The sequence below is a fragment of the Asterias rubens genome, chromosome 16, assembly GCF_902459465.1.
Source record: "Asterias rubens chromosome 16, eAstRub1.3, whole genome shotgun sequence".
Lineage (NCBI taxonomy): Eukaryota > Metazoa > Echinodermata > Asteroidea > Forcipulatida > Asteriidae > Asterias > Asterias rubens.
The window spans coordinates 8,435,010-8,454,955 of record NC_047077.1 but is presented as its reverse complement, the minus strand read 5'-3'; the positions used below and the strand labels follow the sequence as shown (position 1 = coordinate 8,454,955).

General features: G+C 38.3%; 1 protein-coding gene across 2 annotated transcripts in view; it reads right to left on the bottom strand.

The window, feature by feature from the left end:
- Positions 1 to 16,165: 16,165 nt before the first annotated feature.
- Positions 16,166 to 19,946, bottom strand: part of LOC117300871 (gamma-2-syntrophin-like) — a 32,669-nt gene continuing 28,888 nt past the window's right edge. For both annotated transcript variants that reach the window (XM_033784724.1, XM_033784725.1), the window contains exons 15-17: positions 19,300 to 19,392; positions 18,607 to 18,720; positions 16,166 to 17,779 (exon numbers count right to left, since the gene is read on the bottom strand). In XM_033784724.1, coding sequence (XP_033640615.1) covers positions 17,651 to 17,779; positions 18,607 to 18,720; positions 19,300 to 19,392 — 336 coding nt within the window. In that variant the 3' untranslated portion in view covers positions 16,166 to 17,650. The remainder of the gene's footprint in view (positions 17,780 to 18,606; positions 18,721 to 19,299; positions 19,393 to 19,946) is intronic.

Here is a 19,946-nt window from a genome sequence, read left to right as displayed (position 1 = left end):
AAGTATCATCACTTTGATGTATCCTAACTTTTTAGCACACAATTCAAAACAGACCTTTGACAAACATGACAAACCTGTGAAAATTTGAGCTCAATTGGTCATCAAAGTTGCAAGAGAATATTTAATGAAAATATTGTTGTTGCATGAAACTGCATTCAGCTGCCTGATGAAAGAAACTTCTTGCCTGAAGTCTTTTATAGATACAAATTTATTTGTTGAAAAATTACCTCTATCTGACAATTTTTTATAATACCAACAGCTCCCCAATAAATGCTCTTTACCAATAGTTGTTTACTGCCAAACACTACTATAAGTACCAAAATTACCAAGACTATAATATTAATGAATTTATTTTAATAGACCTAAGAGGTTATCAGCTCTCATTTAGGGTATTGCAAAAGAAATGCGCTATTTTCTTAAGACAGTAATATGCATTTGAAGGTACTCTGTCTGATTTGACTGATTCTATAGATTTGAGAAAAACTTTTATTGCACGTATTGCACAAAATAAATCTGCCACTGAAAAATTATTATTTCACATCCATCAGGCTTGTACAAATAATTTTGTATCCTACGTTCATTTGTGCAAAGTCGATGGCATCATCTTAAAAAAAATTGTCCAGAGAAAACAATTTCTTTCAGCAAAAATCCAGCCATGCAACACAAAAATACAATTTCATGAATACTTAATGAAGCTTTACAAATTGGCAAAATGTGCGTGGTTATTACACTCATTATTATTAATTGCAAAACGTTAATAAACAATATTGTGTTAAAATGCATGTTGACGTTGAGAAACATTAAGATTAAATGTAAACATGAAGCATTGATTTTGTTTTCGTACATTACACACCTTCCCTGAGAGACACCTGTTAAACAACAACTTAGATTAACGAATTGAGCTGAATTTATAAAAAATCAATTAACATAATTCTAGTCCTTGCGTGGAAACAACAGGGAAAACTAAATTCTCATGTATTCAAATGAACTACAGACAACAAAACACTTACGTTTGTTGGTTTATAAATTGTTCCCAAGCAATCCAAGACTTCACATTAAATCCCAGAAAACAAACAAACTTGACCTACATTGTGGGAGCACCACAAACACAGAGAGGGTCGTACCAAAGCTGTCTGTTAGTCCGTACGGCAACGCACACAGGACATAATGTCAACCATGGTACCGCCGCCGCGTACATGTATGTACGCTTATGCAGGATCCAACGAAAGCGTCCAATTAATTAAGAATCACCTGTAGCAGTGGTGTGCCGTGTGCAAACACAACGCTGTTTGCAGCAGGCATGGAGCAAGGTGAAGGCATAGAGCAATAGGGGCAGGCCTGCATGTATGTACGCTTATGCAGGATCCAACGAAAGCGTCCAATTAATTAAGAATCACCTGTAGCAGTGGTGTGCCGTGTGCAAACACAACGCTGTTTGCAGCAGGCATGGAGCAAGGTGAAGGCATAGATCAATAGGGGCAGGCCTGCATGATGCTTCGTTTTGAAAGAGCAAGGGGACAAATTGACTTCTTGGTAAAGGGCGCCCTAAGAGGAAATTAAACATTTCTACAAGGAGCATTTCAAGGGCACCAAGGCAATGACCAGGGGGCATGGAGGCAATCACCTTCAGTGTCTCCATGAAGTATCAGGCCTGAAGGTGCACCGTAAGGACAACTTGTATAAACTGAAATCATTATAGTATTTTCTAATGGATTATAAATGATGTGCTAGTACCAAGTCGATGCTAAGAACAGCTGCTCCTTCTGCAGTTTCTTTTTTAAATCATAGATGAGGACGAAGGACATATATAACCACGAAAGTACTTAAAGACACTGGACACTATTGGTATTTACATTAAACTTACACCATCTGAAGATAATGATAGTAGAAAGCGTACCTTAAAATATTAGTTACTGAGGTGCTGCAGTTTTTGAGAAATGAGTAAAACAATGTCTTGAAAATACATGTTTACATTCTAAAATAATTTTCGTCACATGATCACTGAGACAAAAATGATTTTCATGACATTGTTTTAATCATTTCTCAAAAACTACAACACCTCAGCAAGCAGTACAACTGTGTAAGTTTAGTGTAAATTTGTAGACATTGTGTTTTTTGTCCTACAAAAAGTACATGACCCTTTAAAGTCCTACCAGGCCCACAAATCTGGAGCATTCCAAATGTTTTCTCTTGATGTTTGTTTGTGAGTTCGTATTACTTTTGTTAACATGTTTGTACATTGTATTGGGGGAAACCTTTAATTGTGATGCCTATTTGCAGGCTTCATTTAATCTCACGCTGATCAGGAAAGCTCACAATGCCAAAGACGTTTTCATACCATGCGGCCCCCTGACAGGACACGACAAGAAGAAACTAGACATGATTGCATTTGTGCACAAATGCATATTGTTTCGTTCATAACGTTTCAACAAGTAGAAATTATATTGTCAAAAACCATGCGCGATCAGTTTATTTTCTACTTCTCTAAACAGTTAAACAAAAAACAACCTCAGAACACACCATTAGAGCAGCTAGGGCAAGGGTTTTAAGGGGACTGAGCACTCTGCTAGGGTCAATGCTGCATGGTTCTGAATTCAAGTTCAACACAAACATTTTAACACTGTTCAAACCTTCTCTGCTGCTTTCAAACTGCCCACTCGGATATTATGTCTTGTTTTCTACAAATGTAATTCTGTATACAGATGTAATTCTGTATACAGATAAAGAACAAAACTTCAACACACCATCTCACCAGCAGGGCACGGTTTCCAAGGGGATTGATCACTATGCAACGGTCAATGCGTTATAATGATTTACAAATCCAAATTCATCACAAACAATTTCAACACTGTTTCAATCTACTCTGCTGCTTTCACACTTCCCAACGAGAAATCATCTTATTTTCCACAAATGTAATTCTCTACACAGATAAAAAACACAACCTCAACACACCATCTGAGCACGGGATGGTTTCCAAGGGGATTGATCACTATGCAACGGTCAATGCGTTATAATGATTTACAAATCCAAATTCATCACAAACAATTTCAACACTTTTAAAATCTACTCTGCTGCTTTCACACTGCTCAACGAGAAATCATCTTATTTTCCACAAATGTAATTCTCTACACATGGGTAAAAAACAACTTGCTCAACACACCATCTGAGTATGGTTGGTTTCCAAGGGGACCGAGCACTCTGCTGGGGTCAATGCTAGATTGAAACAGTGTAGTGTGGAAATATCAGTCAAACGTGTAATAAGGGTCGTCAGACCTGTGTGTGTGATTCAATGTAAGAATGCATTATAAAAGTAATCTGTGTGAATAATAAGAATAAACTATATATAGTGAACTTGCGGTTCCAACCATGTTTTTGTTTTTTGGTTGGCTCAGAAAAAAAGACTGATTTGGTCTTGACGTTTCAAACGAAAAAAACACTTTTTCCTCTTGGTTCTGGGTGAATCAATGATTTTGTTTTTGTTTAACTCCAAGCGAAAATTTGTGCAGACAAATAGCATGCAACAAGTCATACAAATATTTTTGCCATAAAATACTAACAATTTCATCAAATAATATGCGTGCTCCTCAGCGACGCATACATCGCAGCTACACAAAACCTCTCATAACAGGGAATATATGCATCCTCATTATCTTCCTCCACTATTAATTCCATCATTGATTTATAGAATGGCTATTAGATTAAGCACCTACTCATTTGGTTTTAAAGCACCTCCTTGAGGCTTACAGTCATTTATGTAAATTAAAATATCAAGAGGCGTCAAAAGGAACGAACAAGGCCAAACTTCAAAGACCTTCTTGAGTACAAAAAGTAGCTAATCACAATATATGCTTACCAGGATAAGGTTGCTAGTGAGCCAACTAGCAAACTCACTAGTAATATTTACGACTGATAATGTGCTCCATTTTGCTTAGCAAAAAAATTTTAAGCAATATTTTCTGCTTATAGACACTGGAAACTATTGGTAATTTTCAAAGAGCAGTTTTCTCACTTGGTGTATCTCAACATGCATAAAATAACAAACCTGTGAAAATTTGAGCTCGATTGGTAGTCAAAGTTGCAAGATAATAATGAAGAAAAGAAAAAAACCTTAATTGTCACACAAACTTTGTAAATTATTGTGCTTTCAGATGCTTGATTTTGAGACCCTCAAATAATCTGAGGTCTCGAAAAAATCTGAGGTCACGAAATCAACTTCGTGGAAAATTACTTTTTCTCAAAAACTTTGTTACTTCAGAGGGAGCCATTTCTCACAATGTTTTATACTTATCAACAGCTCTCCATTACTTGTTACCAAGTAAGTTTGTATGCTAACAATTATTTTGAGTAATTACCAATAGTGTCCACTGCCTTTAAGCAGCTTTATGAAATTGGTTCCAGGGTCAAATTTCATGGCTCTACTCAGCCAGTTTTAGTATATTGCTTACAGTGCCAAGCACATCTGCTTTACAAGAAAATACTGCGCTTAGCTAAGCGCAATATTCCCTGGTAAACACAAGGTAAACTTACTTGGTAACGAGCAATGGAGAGCTGTTGATAGTTAAAAACATTGTGAGAAACGGTTTTTTAGAAAGAGGTTATTTCTCACTCAAATAAAAAAAAAAAATTGAAAGCACACAAATTTGCACAACAAGGGTGTTTTTTCTTTCACTATTCTTTTGCAACTTCGATGACCAAATAATGAGTCAAAATTTTCACAGATTATATATTTAATGCGTATTGTTGTGACACATCAAGTGAGAATACTGGTCTTTGACTATTACCCATGGTGTCGTGCCTTTAAGCCTGTGCTCTAGTGTCAAATCATAGCCATGAACAGTTTTCACAACCAAAATATATATCTAAAAGATCCAGTGCTTTTAAATAAATCTATGACCTGGTTTGCAATGCAACAATTGGGTCATTGTAAAGCAGTGATTTCTTGCTCTATGGTCATCGATCAATTCAACTGAATTAAGCTTGGGCGATATCACGATATTATCGAATATCGCGATATTAATTTGGAAACGGTTTCGATATCGGATGGATTTGGTTTTAATCAAAATATCGCGATATCGCGATAATCGCGATATATCGCAATATCGATTAAATATTGCGATGTATTTGCTAGCTGAGACATCTTGCACCCCATAGGTTTGGAGTAAAACCAGAAGAATAGGTCATTAGAACACCTCTCTTAAGCTATGACTGTCTCTTCTACAACTTTCACTTGGAGTTTGAAGACTGATGATGTCAAATTTCATTAATCGCGATTATATCGAATATCGCGATATATTGTCGGCAATATATCGTGAATAAAATAAATCGATATCGCCCAAGCTTAAACTGAATACCAGTTTCCCTTGTGGTTTATTACTTGAATTTCAAATCTTTATACAATATTGGTATAGCTGACATTTAAAAGTCACAGACAGAGTTCATGTTTTGTGTGATCAACCGTACAGAAAATAACAAAGCTGCAAAACTTTGGGTTCCATCTATTGTGCAAGTCAGGTGCAAAACCATGCACAGTTTTTAGCATTGAAACACATTGACCTTATTTTTGGTAAGTTGTCACTTTGTCACCAGCCTATTGGAGCAGAAACTTTTCAATAAATTCTGCTCTTGAATTTTCAGTTTTACAATTGAGGTAGTGAATTTGTGTTTTGGTTGGACGTGGTGTCCATAAGTCAGGTGTCTGCCCAGGATTACTTTAGAGGTGGAAAAATGTTTCCCTTGAAACCATTGCAAGAAGGATCAGTTACATGGTAGATTTGTATTTTTATATGACCATTTGTGCTTTTAAAGTTTTAACTACTTGTATAGTTCTATATTTTTAAACTGTATGATGACTGCTGGTGCATGATGACTGCTTATTGCTTATTCCACTATGATGATTGAAATTCACATAAGTATTTGCAGGATTTTTCAACTGGTGTCAACAGGGTCCTGCACAATTGTTTATTTGTCACACTGTGTTTAATGCATGGATATTTATTCTGCTTCAAAATTACTGTTGTGTGATAATTGATTCTAATCCACTTGTTGAAAAGTCACAGAATACTTCAAGAAATCAGCACATAAAAATGCCAAAATTGTGACGCGTAAATTTTGACTTGCTAGGCTAGGGTCCTGTACATTCAATGCTGGTAAAAGTGGCTACAATGTTTGTTTGTTTGACCACAGAAACAGATTGGGAATTTTTATTTTTCACCAAACTCTTCCTAACTTAGGATTAATCTTATAAGGACTTAGGACGAGTTGCTGTATCCAAAGGCATAGGACGCATTCAACCCATCCTAAGTTAGAAAGAGTTACTCGTCCTAACTTGAGATAGGATTAATCCTAGCGTTTTGTGAATTTGGCTGCTGGTAACATGAAAAGTGATGGATCATAATCAGTGAAAGGCCTATAACAATAACACGCACTTATAAGGTGCGCAATAACTGTGGTAAGGAACCCTTTTTGATGTCACCAAAGTTCAACATCTCACAGAGCAAGATTAATATTTTGATCATTCCCACAGTTGGTCGTTTCCAGCACCCTGTACAATATTATAAATAGGCTCCATGGCATTTAGGTTCCATACATTCCTCTGGGGTGCCATGGGAAAAGTTGACAAAAACATGTTTGTACCCCCCAAAAAAACACCCATTGTTGTTCATGTTTGCTGTCTACTGACTCTCATTGCCCATAAATCACTCCTAACGATGTTTGTTTCCTTTTCAATGGGTTGTTATTACCACATAACAAAACAATTGTTGCACTATTTGATGGCTCTATGTTTTGCACACCCTCAGGGGCAAACACCCTTGGGGGGGGGGGGGGCAAATGGCACCCCTTGGGCTTGGCTACCCCTCAGGTGCCATGAACAAAGCACAGTATTTGAGAACTTCAACACTATTTTTGCGTGGTAATTGCTTTTTCCAACTGTTGAAAAGAAGCAATATGAATGTAGTGTCATTCAACAGTATTTTATGACACATCCCATAACAACATTTTGCCAATAAATAACATGATGAATAAGAAATTACCACAATTGTGGAATGATTGTTCACAATATTTCAAAATGAATTGACTCTCAAAATGTTTTTTTTTATGCTATCGAAAGCTGCTGTATGCTTCTACCCAAAAGTGTGAACTGCCATCAATTTTAAGAGTGATTACCAAGCATATACCTTTTTGATGTAGATTAATTTAGTTCAAGGCAGTCGAATTATTCACTCCGAAAAAAAGACTGCCGCTGTATAAAACCCACTCGTATTCACTGTGCGTAACATCGCACGGCACGATGCCCCCGTACACTATCCGCATAGCATGCGGAGGCCGTCAGGCCGACAGCCTTGTAGGGTCTGTGTTGAAGCCACTGACCTCATTACTATAATAAGCGAAGAGTTCCCACGGTCAGCTCATTACCACAATGCCCGCGAAAGACGAGACATGTCTACATCACACACCACCACCACGGACGCTCAGCGAGCATGAAAGGCGTGCGTGATTGGACGTCAACAAAATGAATAATTCATTTGCTTCCCATCCTGTGTTGTCTGATAGGTCTGACGAAAGATATACATATTCATGAGCTGCATACTAGCATATCCGAGAGCCCCCCCAATTTTTTCCACAAGTGGAAATTTTTCAATACAACACATTAAACCCGGAATTTACAGACCCGACAAGGCTGTCGGCCTGACGGCCTCCGCATGCGGTTAGTGGTACAAGTGCAGATGACTTGTGTGCACAGTAGTCGTACGATGTGACAGTGTGTATACGGGTGGGTCATGCGGTGTGATCGCACGCACCACGCACAGGGTATATATACGGGTGGGTTTACAGCGGCGTCTTCTCGGAGCGAATAATGCGACTGCCTTGAGCAGACTAGGAAAAATATTGATATTTTTGTAGATGATTGGTGCTAATTAATGTAATCCGGTCGTTTTTCCATGTTCCTGGTCTGAAAGGACAAGGGCACAAAGCAAGGCATTTTCTCCTTGGTAAAGGGCACCCTAAGAGAAATTGGTAAATTTCTACTTTGAGCATTTTAAGGGCACCAAGGCCATGACCAGGGGGCATAGCGGCAATTGCCTTCATTGCCTCCGTGAATTACTTCCAGGCCTGATGTTCAAAGAAATTCCGTTTAACACTTTCGTAATGGGCATAACATTAACATATGCATGGGAGATGGGAGCTTCCACAAAGTGTTTACTCAAACCCTTGACTCTCTCAGAAACAAAACCTTGGATGATGTCTAAATGAATCACACATGAGGGATAAGGACCCTAATGTTCACACTCTTCAGGTTACATACACCAGGATGCATTTATCTCAAGCATTCTAACCATTCTAAGTCAAACACTGATGGTCTCCTTTAGCCTGCAGACATTTGGTTTAGTTCCATCATGGTCCCATACATACAGTGTACATTTATTCACCTCTAGTCTAAGGGCCTTGTCACACAAGGCAACTTTTACAGGCAACTTGGAGGCAACCAACTACAGTGCATGCTACAGGAGCACTCTGGTAGCACATGAGTCGATTTTCAAACAATGTCTTATGATCAACAAGAAAAATCCCTCAACATAGAAATGTGAATGATTTTTCCTCTTGGAGATTGCCTGGAACTGGTTGCCTGTAAATTGCCTTGTGTGGCATGGCCCTAAGACCCTTACTCTATGCTAAGACTAAGAGAAAGTGCAAAGTCAGTAGCTAGTTTTTAATTGATTGGTTTCAATTAGCCTAACTATTTACGAAGGTCAGACTCATACCACTACCAATTCTCCAGAGATATTTTCTATCCAGCATGTCACTTGTCAGATAGGACTACTGTCAGAGACAGGGTCATGGCAATTTAGCGTTTTGTATAAAATTACAAATTGGGTTGCACTATATTTGATTTAGCATGGCAAATACGTGCCGACAGTGCCTTCCCCTCTGATGATTACTAACATGGCATTTGGCACATAGTAAGAGTACATGGTTGTCATTATGGGATGCTACAATGTATATTATAAGGCTATTACAAATAAGATACAAAACAAGCAATGGCAGCCTATTTTAATGATATAATTCTTATACCAATAGTATACACATAATGAATGTTTATGAGTGCAATGGTGCGAATATGTTCATGAGTTGAAAGATGGAATGTTCTATTCAACGAGGCGGAGCCGAGTTGAATGGAACATTCCAGCTTTCAACGAATGAACATATTCGCACCATTGCACGAATGAAAAACATTCATTATTTGTTTTATATAACATCCAAGTAGATCTTTGTCATTTTGATTGAAAGATACAACTTTCAAAACAAACAATTTCAACTGTAGAAGCCGAATGCTAGTAATTTTACTATGCCTTCTTGCAGTAACACCTGCTGCGTTACCAAAGACACGCGCACGCAGTGATGTTTTTACTCAGCTTTTTCGTTCCATCCGAAAAGTACCATTGCACGCTGCCAGCGTGCATTGGTACTTTTCGGATGGAACGAAAAAGCACGGTGAGTGACTCAGCGTGCAATGGTACTTTTATTTGCTATCACGTGACGGACAATCCTCCAATCAAATGGCAAGGATCTGCTTGGGTGTTATATAATATAAATTATCATACTGGTGTGATACTATGAGTGGTAATTGTAGTTTTAAAGGCAGTGGACACTATTGGTAAAATACTCAAAATAAGTATGTATGTTGGTAGTATAAAACATTGTGAGAAACGGCTCCCTCTGAAGTAATGTAGTTTTTGAGAAAGAAGTAATTTTCCACGAATTTGATTTCGAGACATCAGATTTAGAATCTGAGGTCTCGAAATCAAGCACAGTAAGTCACACAACTTCGTGTGACAAGGGTGTTTTCTTCTTTTATTATTATCTCGCAACTTTGACGACCAATTGAGCTCAAATTTTTACAGGTTTGTTATTTTATGCATAGATTGAGATACACCAAGTGAGAAGACTGGTCTTTGACAATTATCTATAGTGTCCAGTGTCTTTAAAATACTTCAAATGTTATATCATTGAAATGGTGACTGCCTCATATTCCGATAACCCTCAAGCCCTGTTTCAAAAAAAAATTATTTACAAGCCTGCTAGGGTTAGGGCTTGGGTTAGTAAAATATATGCAAGAGCGTCTGAACATTTAATAAATAGGGGTGTCGATTGGGCAACTGACAAAGTAAAGGCTGCTTGTGTCAATGTACTAACAAAATATTATAGCACACCCAGCCAATGGGAACTGATGGCAACTGCCAGAATGTCGTCATCAAAGTCCTGAGAATGCATCTAGCCCTTCCCTCCCCGTTCGACTACTTTGTTTATATTTAGCAGTCATTTTAGCTCTTCCTCTGTCCTTGCTCTTCGCCCGATCTTCTCAGAGCTCTCAAAAAAACAACAAAATGTAATACACATGTGACCTGTTGCAGGACAAACTGTACACGTAACCATTGCTCGCCTGAAAGCGCTGTACACGGACAGCGTGTTGCACAAGCACATGCCACTTCACTTCAGTTGTGCGTAAAATGAACCGAGGAACTTATCTCCTAATCAAACTTAAAAAAACGGCATCTTACCATAAAATGGTTGTGTTAGTGTTATCCACGCATTGAGATCAGCCACGATGACGTCTCAGCACTCAATCAATGTAGAAATACTGCAAAATAGCTCAGAATTTAGTTCTCAGGACTCCCGCGCGGGCAGAAAACAATTTTGACATTCAACGTCTGCTGCTAGACGAATGTGTGAGTTTGTTTACAAATTTTGAGGGCGCGCTGTCAAACACGTGGTGGTGGGGCGCTTTATTTGTAGACGGCCGTTTTATGTCCTCGGAAATAATTATGTACGGCTGTTTTCTGTTACAATCTCACAAGCAGTCACACAACAATAATAAGGAACACTTTCCGTATCCTGCGACCACTTTATCAGTCTTTGTTTTTCAAAAAGGAATATATAATTTCGGTAATTTAGACACTATTTATGTCATTGAATCATAATGAAAAAGTGGTGGCATGGTAGGGAAACTTGTCCACGAATAATACAAATTCCCAAACTAAACCTAGAACAAATTGAACATTCAAACTCAACAGGAAAGAAAAAAATGTAGCAAACATGCGAACAGACAAAAGTAATCCCCATGCTAGACTGGGATGTATACTTTATTTACATGTCTGCCTGGTGAGGAGCAGTTGTTCATTTAAGCCACGAAGAGCCATTGAAAACTATTGATGTTGGAGAACTTATTGATCTTAAATATCTGGTTCTCTCAGCTCATGTTATTATAGCTAATCAATAAAAAATAAAAATTAACATTGACTTTTTGAATGTCACTAAGTAAGATTTTTGTTGTTGACATTTTTGGCAAGTTGGCCTGTATGTGCAGTCATGCAACATTTCAGCTGATCGGCTGATTTACGCTTGATTTCTCAGCTGTGCCGATTTAAACATTGAAAAACATGAGAACAAAGTGGTGTTGTGCCAGGCACTGTCTTTGTTTTGGTGACACACCTCATCAGTCTGCTGATGCAATCTTTCTGTTTTGATAAAAAGGGAAGGTATATTTTTGATAACCACTCCTTAAATTAAAGATGCTATGTCAGATTTTTTGCCCCAAACATTAAAAAATAGATTTTTTTTTAGTGAATGGTATTTCAAAGCGTATAACCCGCTCTAACGAAAACAAAGTTTAACTTTTACTTTTAATGGTCAGGAACCATGTCAAAAATTTAAAACGTTTCTTTTGATTTTTAATTTTGAGCATTTTATTTCACTGCTACTAATAATTGGCGGACTTTTTCGAGCAATGGCTCAAATGAAAGCTTGTAACTTTCTCGACCCCCATCAAAATACCCATTGAATTTTAAATCAAAATTTTGGGGTCAAATCGGGCAAAAATCTGACATAGCATCTTTAATGGCAAGGAGAACCTATTTGGCATAGCATCTTTAATGGCAAGGAGAACCTATTTGGGAAGTACAGCAACTTTCAATGGTTTAGAAGAGCATTTTGACAATCATTTCACTTTCAAAGTAATGTGGTTAGGTCAAAATTATATCAGTTTTTATGACCCTAAATTTGAATCCAAGAACCGTTACTGAGAGCATGGAGGTAGTGAAGTTTAGCTCATTGTATATTCCAGTTCACATTCTAATCCTTCATGGACATAATCGCTGCAGATTTTTATTTAATTAAATTTGGACAGGTTAGTTTAATTGTATTATCTACATTTATAATTTACAAACATCAAAACGATTCCAATTAAATTGGTTATTACTCAAAATAATTATTAGCATAAAACCTTACTTGGTAACGAGTAATGGGGAGAGGTTGATAGTACAAAACATTGTGAGAAACGGCTCCCTCTGAAGTGACGTATTTTTCACGAAAGAAGTTATTTTCCACGATTTTGATTTTGAGACCTCCGAATTAGATTAAGAGGTCTCAAAATCAAGCATTTGAAAGCACACAACTTTGTGTGACAAGGGTGTTTTTTTTATCTCGCAATTTCGACGACCAATTGAGCTCAAATTTTCACTGGTTAGCTATTTTATGCATATGTTGAGATACACCAAGTGAGAAGACTGGTCTTTGACAATTACCAATAGTGTCTTGTGTCTTAAAACTCACCCAACTGAAACAAACTGAAACATTAAATCAGTACTCCAAACTCCACATTACTTTATTAATTACTAGTATCATGAAGAAATATTATAACTTACAAATGTTAATTGATTGTAATTTGATACATATGATATAAATACTTTGTTTGCTGTACATAGGTGCAAAAATACATATTGTGGAAAGAACTTGTCAGTACAGTCTAGATATATAAATGAAAGTAAAATTATTATTCATTATAATTGTTATTTTTAGATTACATTATTCACTATGTCTAACAATGGGTGCGTTCGATTAGCTTCCCTGAGTCGACCCCGCGGTGCTCACCCGAGTGAGCCCCTGCCATGAGCTAATCAAACGATCACACTCGACCTCTCGTGGTGACGCCATGCACCTCGGGTTACCCTCAAGTGATCCACTCCACAAGCAGGGCAGTGGGGCTGACCCAGATGAGCCCCTGGAATGGCGTAAAAGCTATTTAAACGAACCGGGGACAGACTGGGGTCGACCCAGGGAAGCTAATCGAACGCACCCATTATAAATTAATACAGAGTACTCCAAACTGCATGCCTACTATCTGCTTCTCCAAAAGGTAATATTAAAGGGCAGAATTGTTTTAAATAAATTATCAAAAAACCATGAAAGGACTATTCAAGTCTATAGCTCCAAACATACACCCTTTTTCACCACCAAAAACCCTCAAAGGACTAAACAAGTTTATGACTCCAATTATTAACCACAGTCGTCATCACAGTAATCTTGATTGCGACTTTTTCGGGAGTCTATGTTCCTGTGTGTTAAAAGCACTGGACAATATTGGTAATTACTCAACATAATTGTTAGCATAAAGCCTTACTTGGTAATGAGTAATGGGGAGAGGTTGATGATTGTATAAAACATTGTGCGCAACAGCTCCCTCTGAAGTAACGTTTTGAGAAAGAGGTAATTTCTCACTAAAATAATATAAGACTTCACTGAAGCTTATACATCTGAAAGCACACAAAGTAACAAGGGTGTTTTTCTTTCATTAGTCTTGCAAATTTGATGACCAATTGAGCCCAAATTTTCACAGGTTTGTTATTTTATGCATATGTTGGGATACACCAAGTGAGAATACTGGCTGTGACAATTGCCAGTAGTGTCCAGTGCCTTTTAAAGACAGGGTTATTTTGCTAATTACAACACCAGTTAAAGACCATAAAAAAACTATCTTAGTAAAGAGTACTGGAGAGCTGTTGATATTATAAAACACTGTTAGAAACGACCACCTTTGAAGTATTATAGTAATAGACAAAACTTGATTTAGACCCCAAAATTTGAATCTGAGAAAGCCAATTGAGCTATCCTGCCCTATGTAGGCAGTCTCATTATTTTATCAATGACTTTGTTTTGGGGTGCCAGTCAGAAGCCAACCAACCATTAACTGCTAACTGTAGCCAGGGATCATACCCAAGATCACACATTGGTTGGCAGAGTGCTTGCACATTAATACAGTAGCAGGTTCCCCTCTAGTCACTTTACCTTTGTTCAACCTTAAAATATATACAATTTACCCAGTCATTTTCCTCGTTGTTTATGACTTGATAAAAACAAATATTTCTTATTCTTTTGACAAATCAAACTATTCAGCTTGATCAATTGTTCGGCTGGATCTATTCTGTCCGCTAATTGCTCAGAATAATTTCAAACAATCTTGCCTTCAAGGTGAGAGTATTTATCTATGAAGGTATTAAATTCATCAGAGAAAAATAGGCATTTGTAAAAACAAAATTTGTTTGTGTGTTTTATGTTAATTTTCTAAACCAATAATGGCGAATCACTGACACCGTGCGAGTTTCTCCATCACTGAGAAACAACCCAAAAATGGCAAGATTATGCTCGCCAGAACGAGGTTACCAGCCAAAAGACCATCTGACATGTACCATCTGTGACTGGTACCCTGCTTACTTCTGCTACGCAGAACAATTTGTGAGCAATGTTTTCTGCCTAAAAAATCGGGCCCCTGGTATTGTGATTGGTCTTTCAACCTCCAGCATTGTCACTTGCATATTACGGGATACAGCTATATTGCAACTCTCAACTGGCACAAGACAAAAAGTTTATGCCATTGCATATAATACATGTATATAATTATAATATATGTAATAATTAAAGCAAATAATCAATAATCAGGTGTACCCATAGTTGTCTTCTCAACTTTTTGTTCACCACACATGTTTACTACTTTTATCTATTGAAGAATACCGTTATGTTACCCTCCTACTCTTAAGCAGTGACCCATTGGACTTTCTTCTGTTTAAAGTACTGCAACTTTTCTGTAGAAACTGCTATAAAACTAACAGGCTGAAAGAGGTCGCAGCCACAGTAACTTAGAATTAACAGGTCGCTAAAACGTCCATTGCAATGGGAACAGCTCTGTGCTGTAAACCTACCACGACCACGCTGTAAAAAGTCCATTGCAATGGGAACAGCTCTGTGCTGTAAACCTACCACGACCACGCTGTAAAAAGTCCGTTGCAATAGGAACAGCTCTGTGCTGTAAACCTACCACGACCACGCTGTAAAACGTCCATTGCAATAGGAACAGCTCTGTGCTGTAAACCTACCACGACCACGCTGTATAAAGTCCATTGCAATGGGAACAGCTCTGTGCTGTAAACCTACCATGACCACGCTGTAAAAAGTCCATTGCAATGGGAACAGCTCTGTGCTGTAAACCTACCACGACCACGCTGTAAAACGTCCATTGCAATGGGAACAGCTCTGTGCTGTAAACCTACCACGACCATGCTGTAAAAAGTCCATTGCAATGGGAACAGCTCTGTGCTGTAAACCTACCATGACCACGCTGTATAAAGTCCATTGCAATGGGAACAGCTCTGTGCTGTAAACCTACCATGACCACGCTGTAAAAAGTCCATTGCAATGGGAACAGCTCTGTGCTGTAAACCTACCATGACCACGCTGTAAAAAGTCCATTGCAATGGGGACAGCTCTGTGCTGTAAACCTACCACGACCACGCTGTAAAAAGTCCATTGCAATGGGAACAGCTCTGTGCTGTAAACCTACCACGACCATGCTGTAAAAAGTCCATTGCAATGGGAACAGCTCTGTGCTGTAAACCTACCACGACCACGCTGTAAAAAGTCCATTGCAATGGGAACAGCTCTGTGCTGTAAACCTACCACGACCACGCTGTAAAAAGTCCATTGCAATGGGAACAGCTCTGTGCTGTAAACCTACCACGACCACGCTGTAAAAAGTCCATTGCAATGGAAACAGCTCTGTGCTGTAAACCTACCTCGACCACGCTGTAAAAAGTCCATTGCAATGGGAACAGCTCTGTGCTGTAAACCTACCACGACCAGTAGAATTGCAGCAAATAACAAAGCCCGCCATGGTCACTTTCCACATGGAAGCGAAAGAAAAAGTTGACAAAACTCAACACAAAAACACAACACAACAGGGTCGTGGGTTTAAATCCCACCCGAGTAAAATGCCTGTGATGTTTTTTCACAGGACTCGGGAAAGTATACAGTGCTAACACACATCGGTGTATGGGTAAAAAACAAAATTAATATTCTTTATCCCCGATGCAAATTTAACATCTATTACAACAATGTGTGTTGACTGGGTACCATGAAAATGCATCAATCGCATGATGTCATATTGCAGGTTGATATATTATAATTCAGCCATCATTGAAAACCACAGTGGATGATAACAAATGGTCAGACGGTAGGAGGGTTGACTGTGTACTGGGTAGATGCATTCACCACATGACATCGTATTGCAGGCTGGAATCGCTTATCATTCAATGATGAAAAATGCTATTATAAAAAATCATACGGAAAAACTGGAAAAAGGGTATACAACTTTGGGTTTTTGAAGTAAAACATTCATTACATTTCTCTAACTTTCACAACTAACCTGTTACTTTTCTAGAAGTGGAGTCGAAAAAGAAGAACTGTTTAACACCAATTGGAAAATACATCAGTGTAAATTTTGATTTTATGGGGAACTTCCACAGGAAACTGTAGCCCCAGAAGTACTTGAACATGTTGAACAATTTGACTATGTTTAAAAAACCACAAGATACAACCAAAATATTCTATAAAATATCATAACAGTTTTTTTTTTAAGCAGCTTTATATTTCATTGATTAATTTTGTTCCTTAATAACTGATTGTACATTCTGATAAATCGAATGTCGTTATTAACAACTGTAGCTTCATTGGCAGGTTTCAAAATGCTGTTTTGAGGCTGGGTTTTCTTCACAAACAAAACCAACGGCACCAACCTACCGTATCGTTACATCATGTTCTATAAATAGATGGATGTAGCCTCTTTCTCAGGTGACAAGACCAGGCAAGCCACGAGAAGAAAGTTTGAGTGTGCACCATGGTTAACTGACTCGAACCCAAGCTGGTCGACCGTTGGTTGCCTACCGAGGTTGACAACTTGGAACCAGCCTTGAGCCCATGGTTTCTTCCGTGGTCCTGGTAGCCTGTTCCATGCTAACATGGGAACCATTGACACTATAGCGTAAACGCGGAAGTCAATGGAGTGTTGAATACCGTGGTACCGATGATTGAGAAGGCTTACAACTGAGTCGTTCGAGTAAGTGCGTTACTGCGCATGTAGTACTACGCACATGTAGGAAACAAATGCAAAGTGCGTCCTATACATACGCATAGTGCGCCCTCTATCATTGCGTCTTCGGGCACATTTTATTTCACAGACCGAGTTTGTGGTGTCCTCCTGCCATTGTTGTTATATTATTCTGTTTCTGACGACTTCCTCAGTGGGGTCCAAGTTGAACAAAGTAAAACTTTGTAAGGTCTATTTTTCTATTGTCCACAAGATCCCACAAGGGCTCTTGCGTAAGAACAGTCCGGTTCGATTGTATACATGACATGCGCAGGTATGGAATCCAGAGTGGCAACGATAAAATATCAGGGTCATCAGAGAAGAGACTGGAGACTGGAGACCAGACATGTGTAATGTCAATCTAAGAAGTCTGGAGACCAGACACGTGTTCTGTTAACCTCAGCAGTTTAAGTCACCAGGCATTGCTGCTGTGTTCCTCATGAAGGTTGGGTCAACTAAGGCTAGCTTTGTGGATAAGAAGGCGTGCATACAATGAAGTAACTTCCGAAGATGTGGACATTCTAACTCCTGAAATCAGAGGAAAATATTCAGAAACTTGGGAGTCAAATGCAAACTGCAGCTCGTATTCTTTTGGGTGTCGTGGCCGAACGGATAAGAGCACCGAACCGAGGTTGTGCTTATCGTAACATGGCCCAAGCATTTTGGATGAGATTATAGATAGCTCAGTTGTTCAGCCCCAAATCATTTTTAAAAAATTTACCCAGTAGTCAGTTTCCCCTTGTGAGAATAAAAATAATTGGTTTTATACAGTGCTTTACACACCCAAAGGGTCTCTCAAAGCGCTTCCAACATTATTACCTCTGGTCACTGGGCCTTAATTCATTCCTTAAACCAATCCAGCTCCCTGGGGAGTATACAGCTTGTGCAACAAATTTGCACTACTCGGCTAAATCAATCACAAGAACCATCTCTGCTCTCACAGGTACCCATTTACCCCTGGGTGGAGAGAAGCAATTATAGTTCAGTATCTTGCTCAGGGACACAATTGTCATGACCGGGATTCGAACCCACACTCTCCTAAACAGAAACAACAGAGCCAGAGTACAGTGCTCTTATCTGCTCGGCCAAGACACCCTACAAGGTTTATAACTTTGATGAGAAACAGACAATCAGTGTACTGGGAAGAAGGAGAAAGATAAGACTTAAGTGGAAAATAATAAGAGAGGTTTGCGATGACACCATGTAATAATCTCTCCAGAAGGTCAGAGCACACCGAGTGAAATTTTGACCAGTACAAACTGTCTCTTCTCAGACCCACCACTACTTACAAAAGAGATTTTTACATGATGTCACTGCAAACCTTACTTACTAAAGAAGAATAAATCAGAACGAACCTGCGTTTCAACCTGGTCTGTGTTAGGATTCTGGAACTGCAGCTTCACTTTGGAAATGTTGTCATCAGACGAGCCTTTCAACTGAGAGAAGCGATATCTCCAAACAATTGCTTGCTTTGGTTTAAAATAAAATAAATACATGAAGATCAACAATGTCAACATCCACATTTATTTAATAATAATCTGCATTTCTATAGCGCCTCACACCTCCAAAATAACTCTCAAAGCACTCCGATGAACAACGAAAATTATATATATGATGAATTGAACAAAATGTTTTAAGAAGACTCTTGAAACGTGAGACGGTGGTAGCTTGTTTGATGTGTAGAGGGACCATCCGGTGAACATGTGAAAAAATAAACTTAAGGGAAACCTCTGCTTTGAGGTGCCCATAGATAAAGGTCTACAAAAAAATGAGTACTGTTTTTTTATTTTTTTCAAAATAGTTGTCACAAGTCGCTGCTTTGATCACAACAGGAGAAAATTTTTAATCGTCTAAAGCACGGTCATACTTCCTGCGAATGCGTGATGATTTTTGACGTCACAGAGCTGTTTTCGCAGCGAACGTTTCGCAGGAGTTGAGCATGAGTTAACCAATGCAAATTATTTGTTGTGAATTTGTGACGTCAAAAATTGTATCGCATTCGCATTCGCAGAAAGTATGAACTAGGATTTAAACTTGTATAGTCTTACCTTGTTTTGTGCATCAAATAATGTGAAGCCGGTTGACAGGTCAAAGGTCAAACCCACCACCTTTTTGCGCCACGTACATCCATAAGTTTTTGTCTAAATAAATAAGACAGAACTGAAATAAGTTTCCAAAGAAGAGAGAGCATTACAACCCTGTAGACGTCACATACAACCTTTGCCTTTTTCAGTCAAACTAAGGCACTGGACACTTTTGGTTATTACTCAAGATAGTTGTTAGCATAACAAAATTACTTGGTATTAACCCACACCTGTGATGTCATGCTATTGTTAAATCGCTCCATTATTTTGCATGAATGGCGCGATGGGTACAACTATTCACCCATTGTGCAAACGGGTGAAACTGTCATCATAGAGTTAAGGAATAAAGTAAGTGACGTAAATGACATAGACCAATATTTTTGTTGAACAAAGGTTAGAGCTACGCATGTATTACAAAATGATCGTAAAGACTTTCCACAAGTGAACAGCTACATTGTTAAATTATTATTTAGCTGATACGTTAAGAAATGTTAGTTAGTTACACCAGTCATTTTAAGCATATCTTTTAAAAAGTCAGATTCATTTAAACCAGTTCTTTTTTTAAATTAATTCAAAATGCTTAATATTTATCATACACAAACATGGTAAGT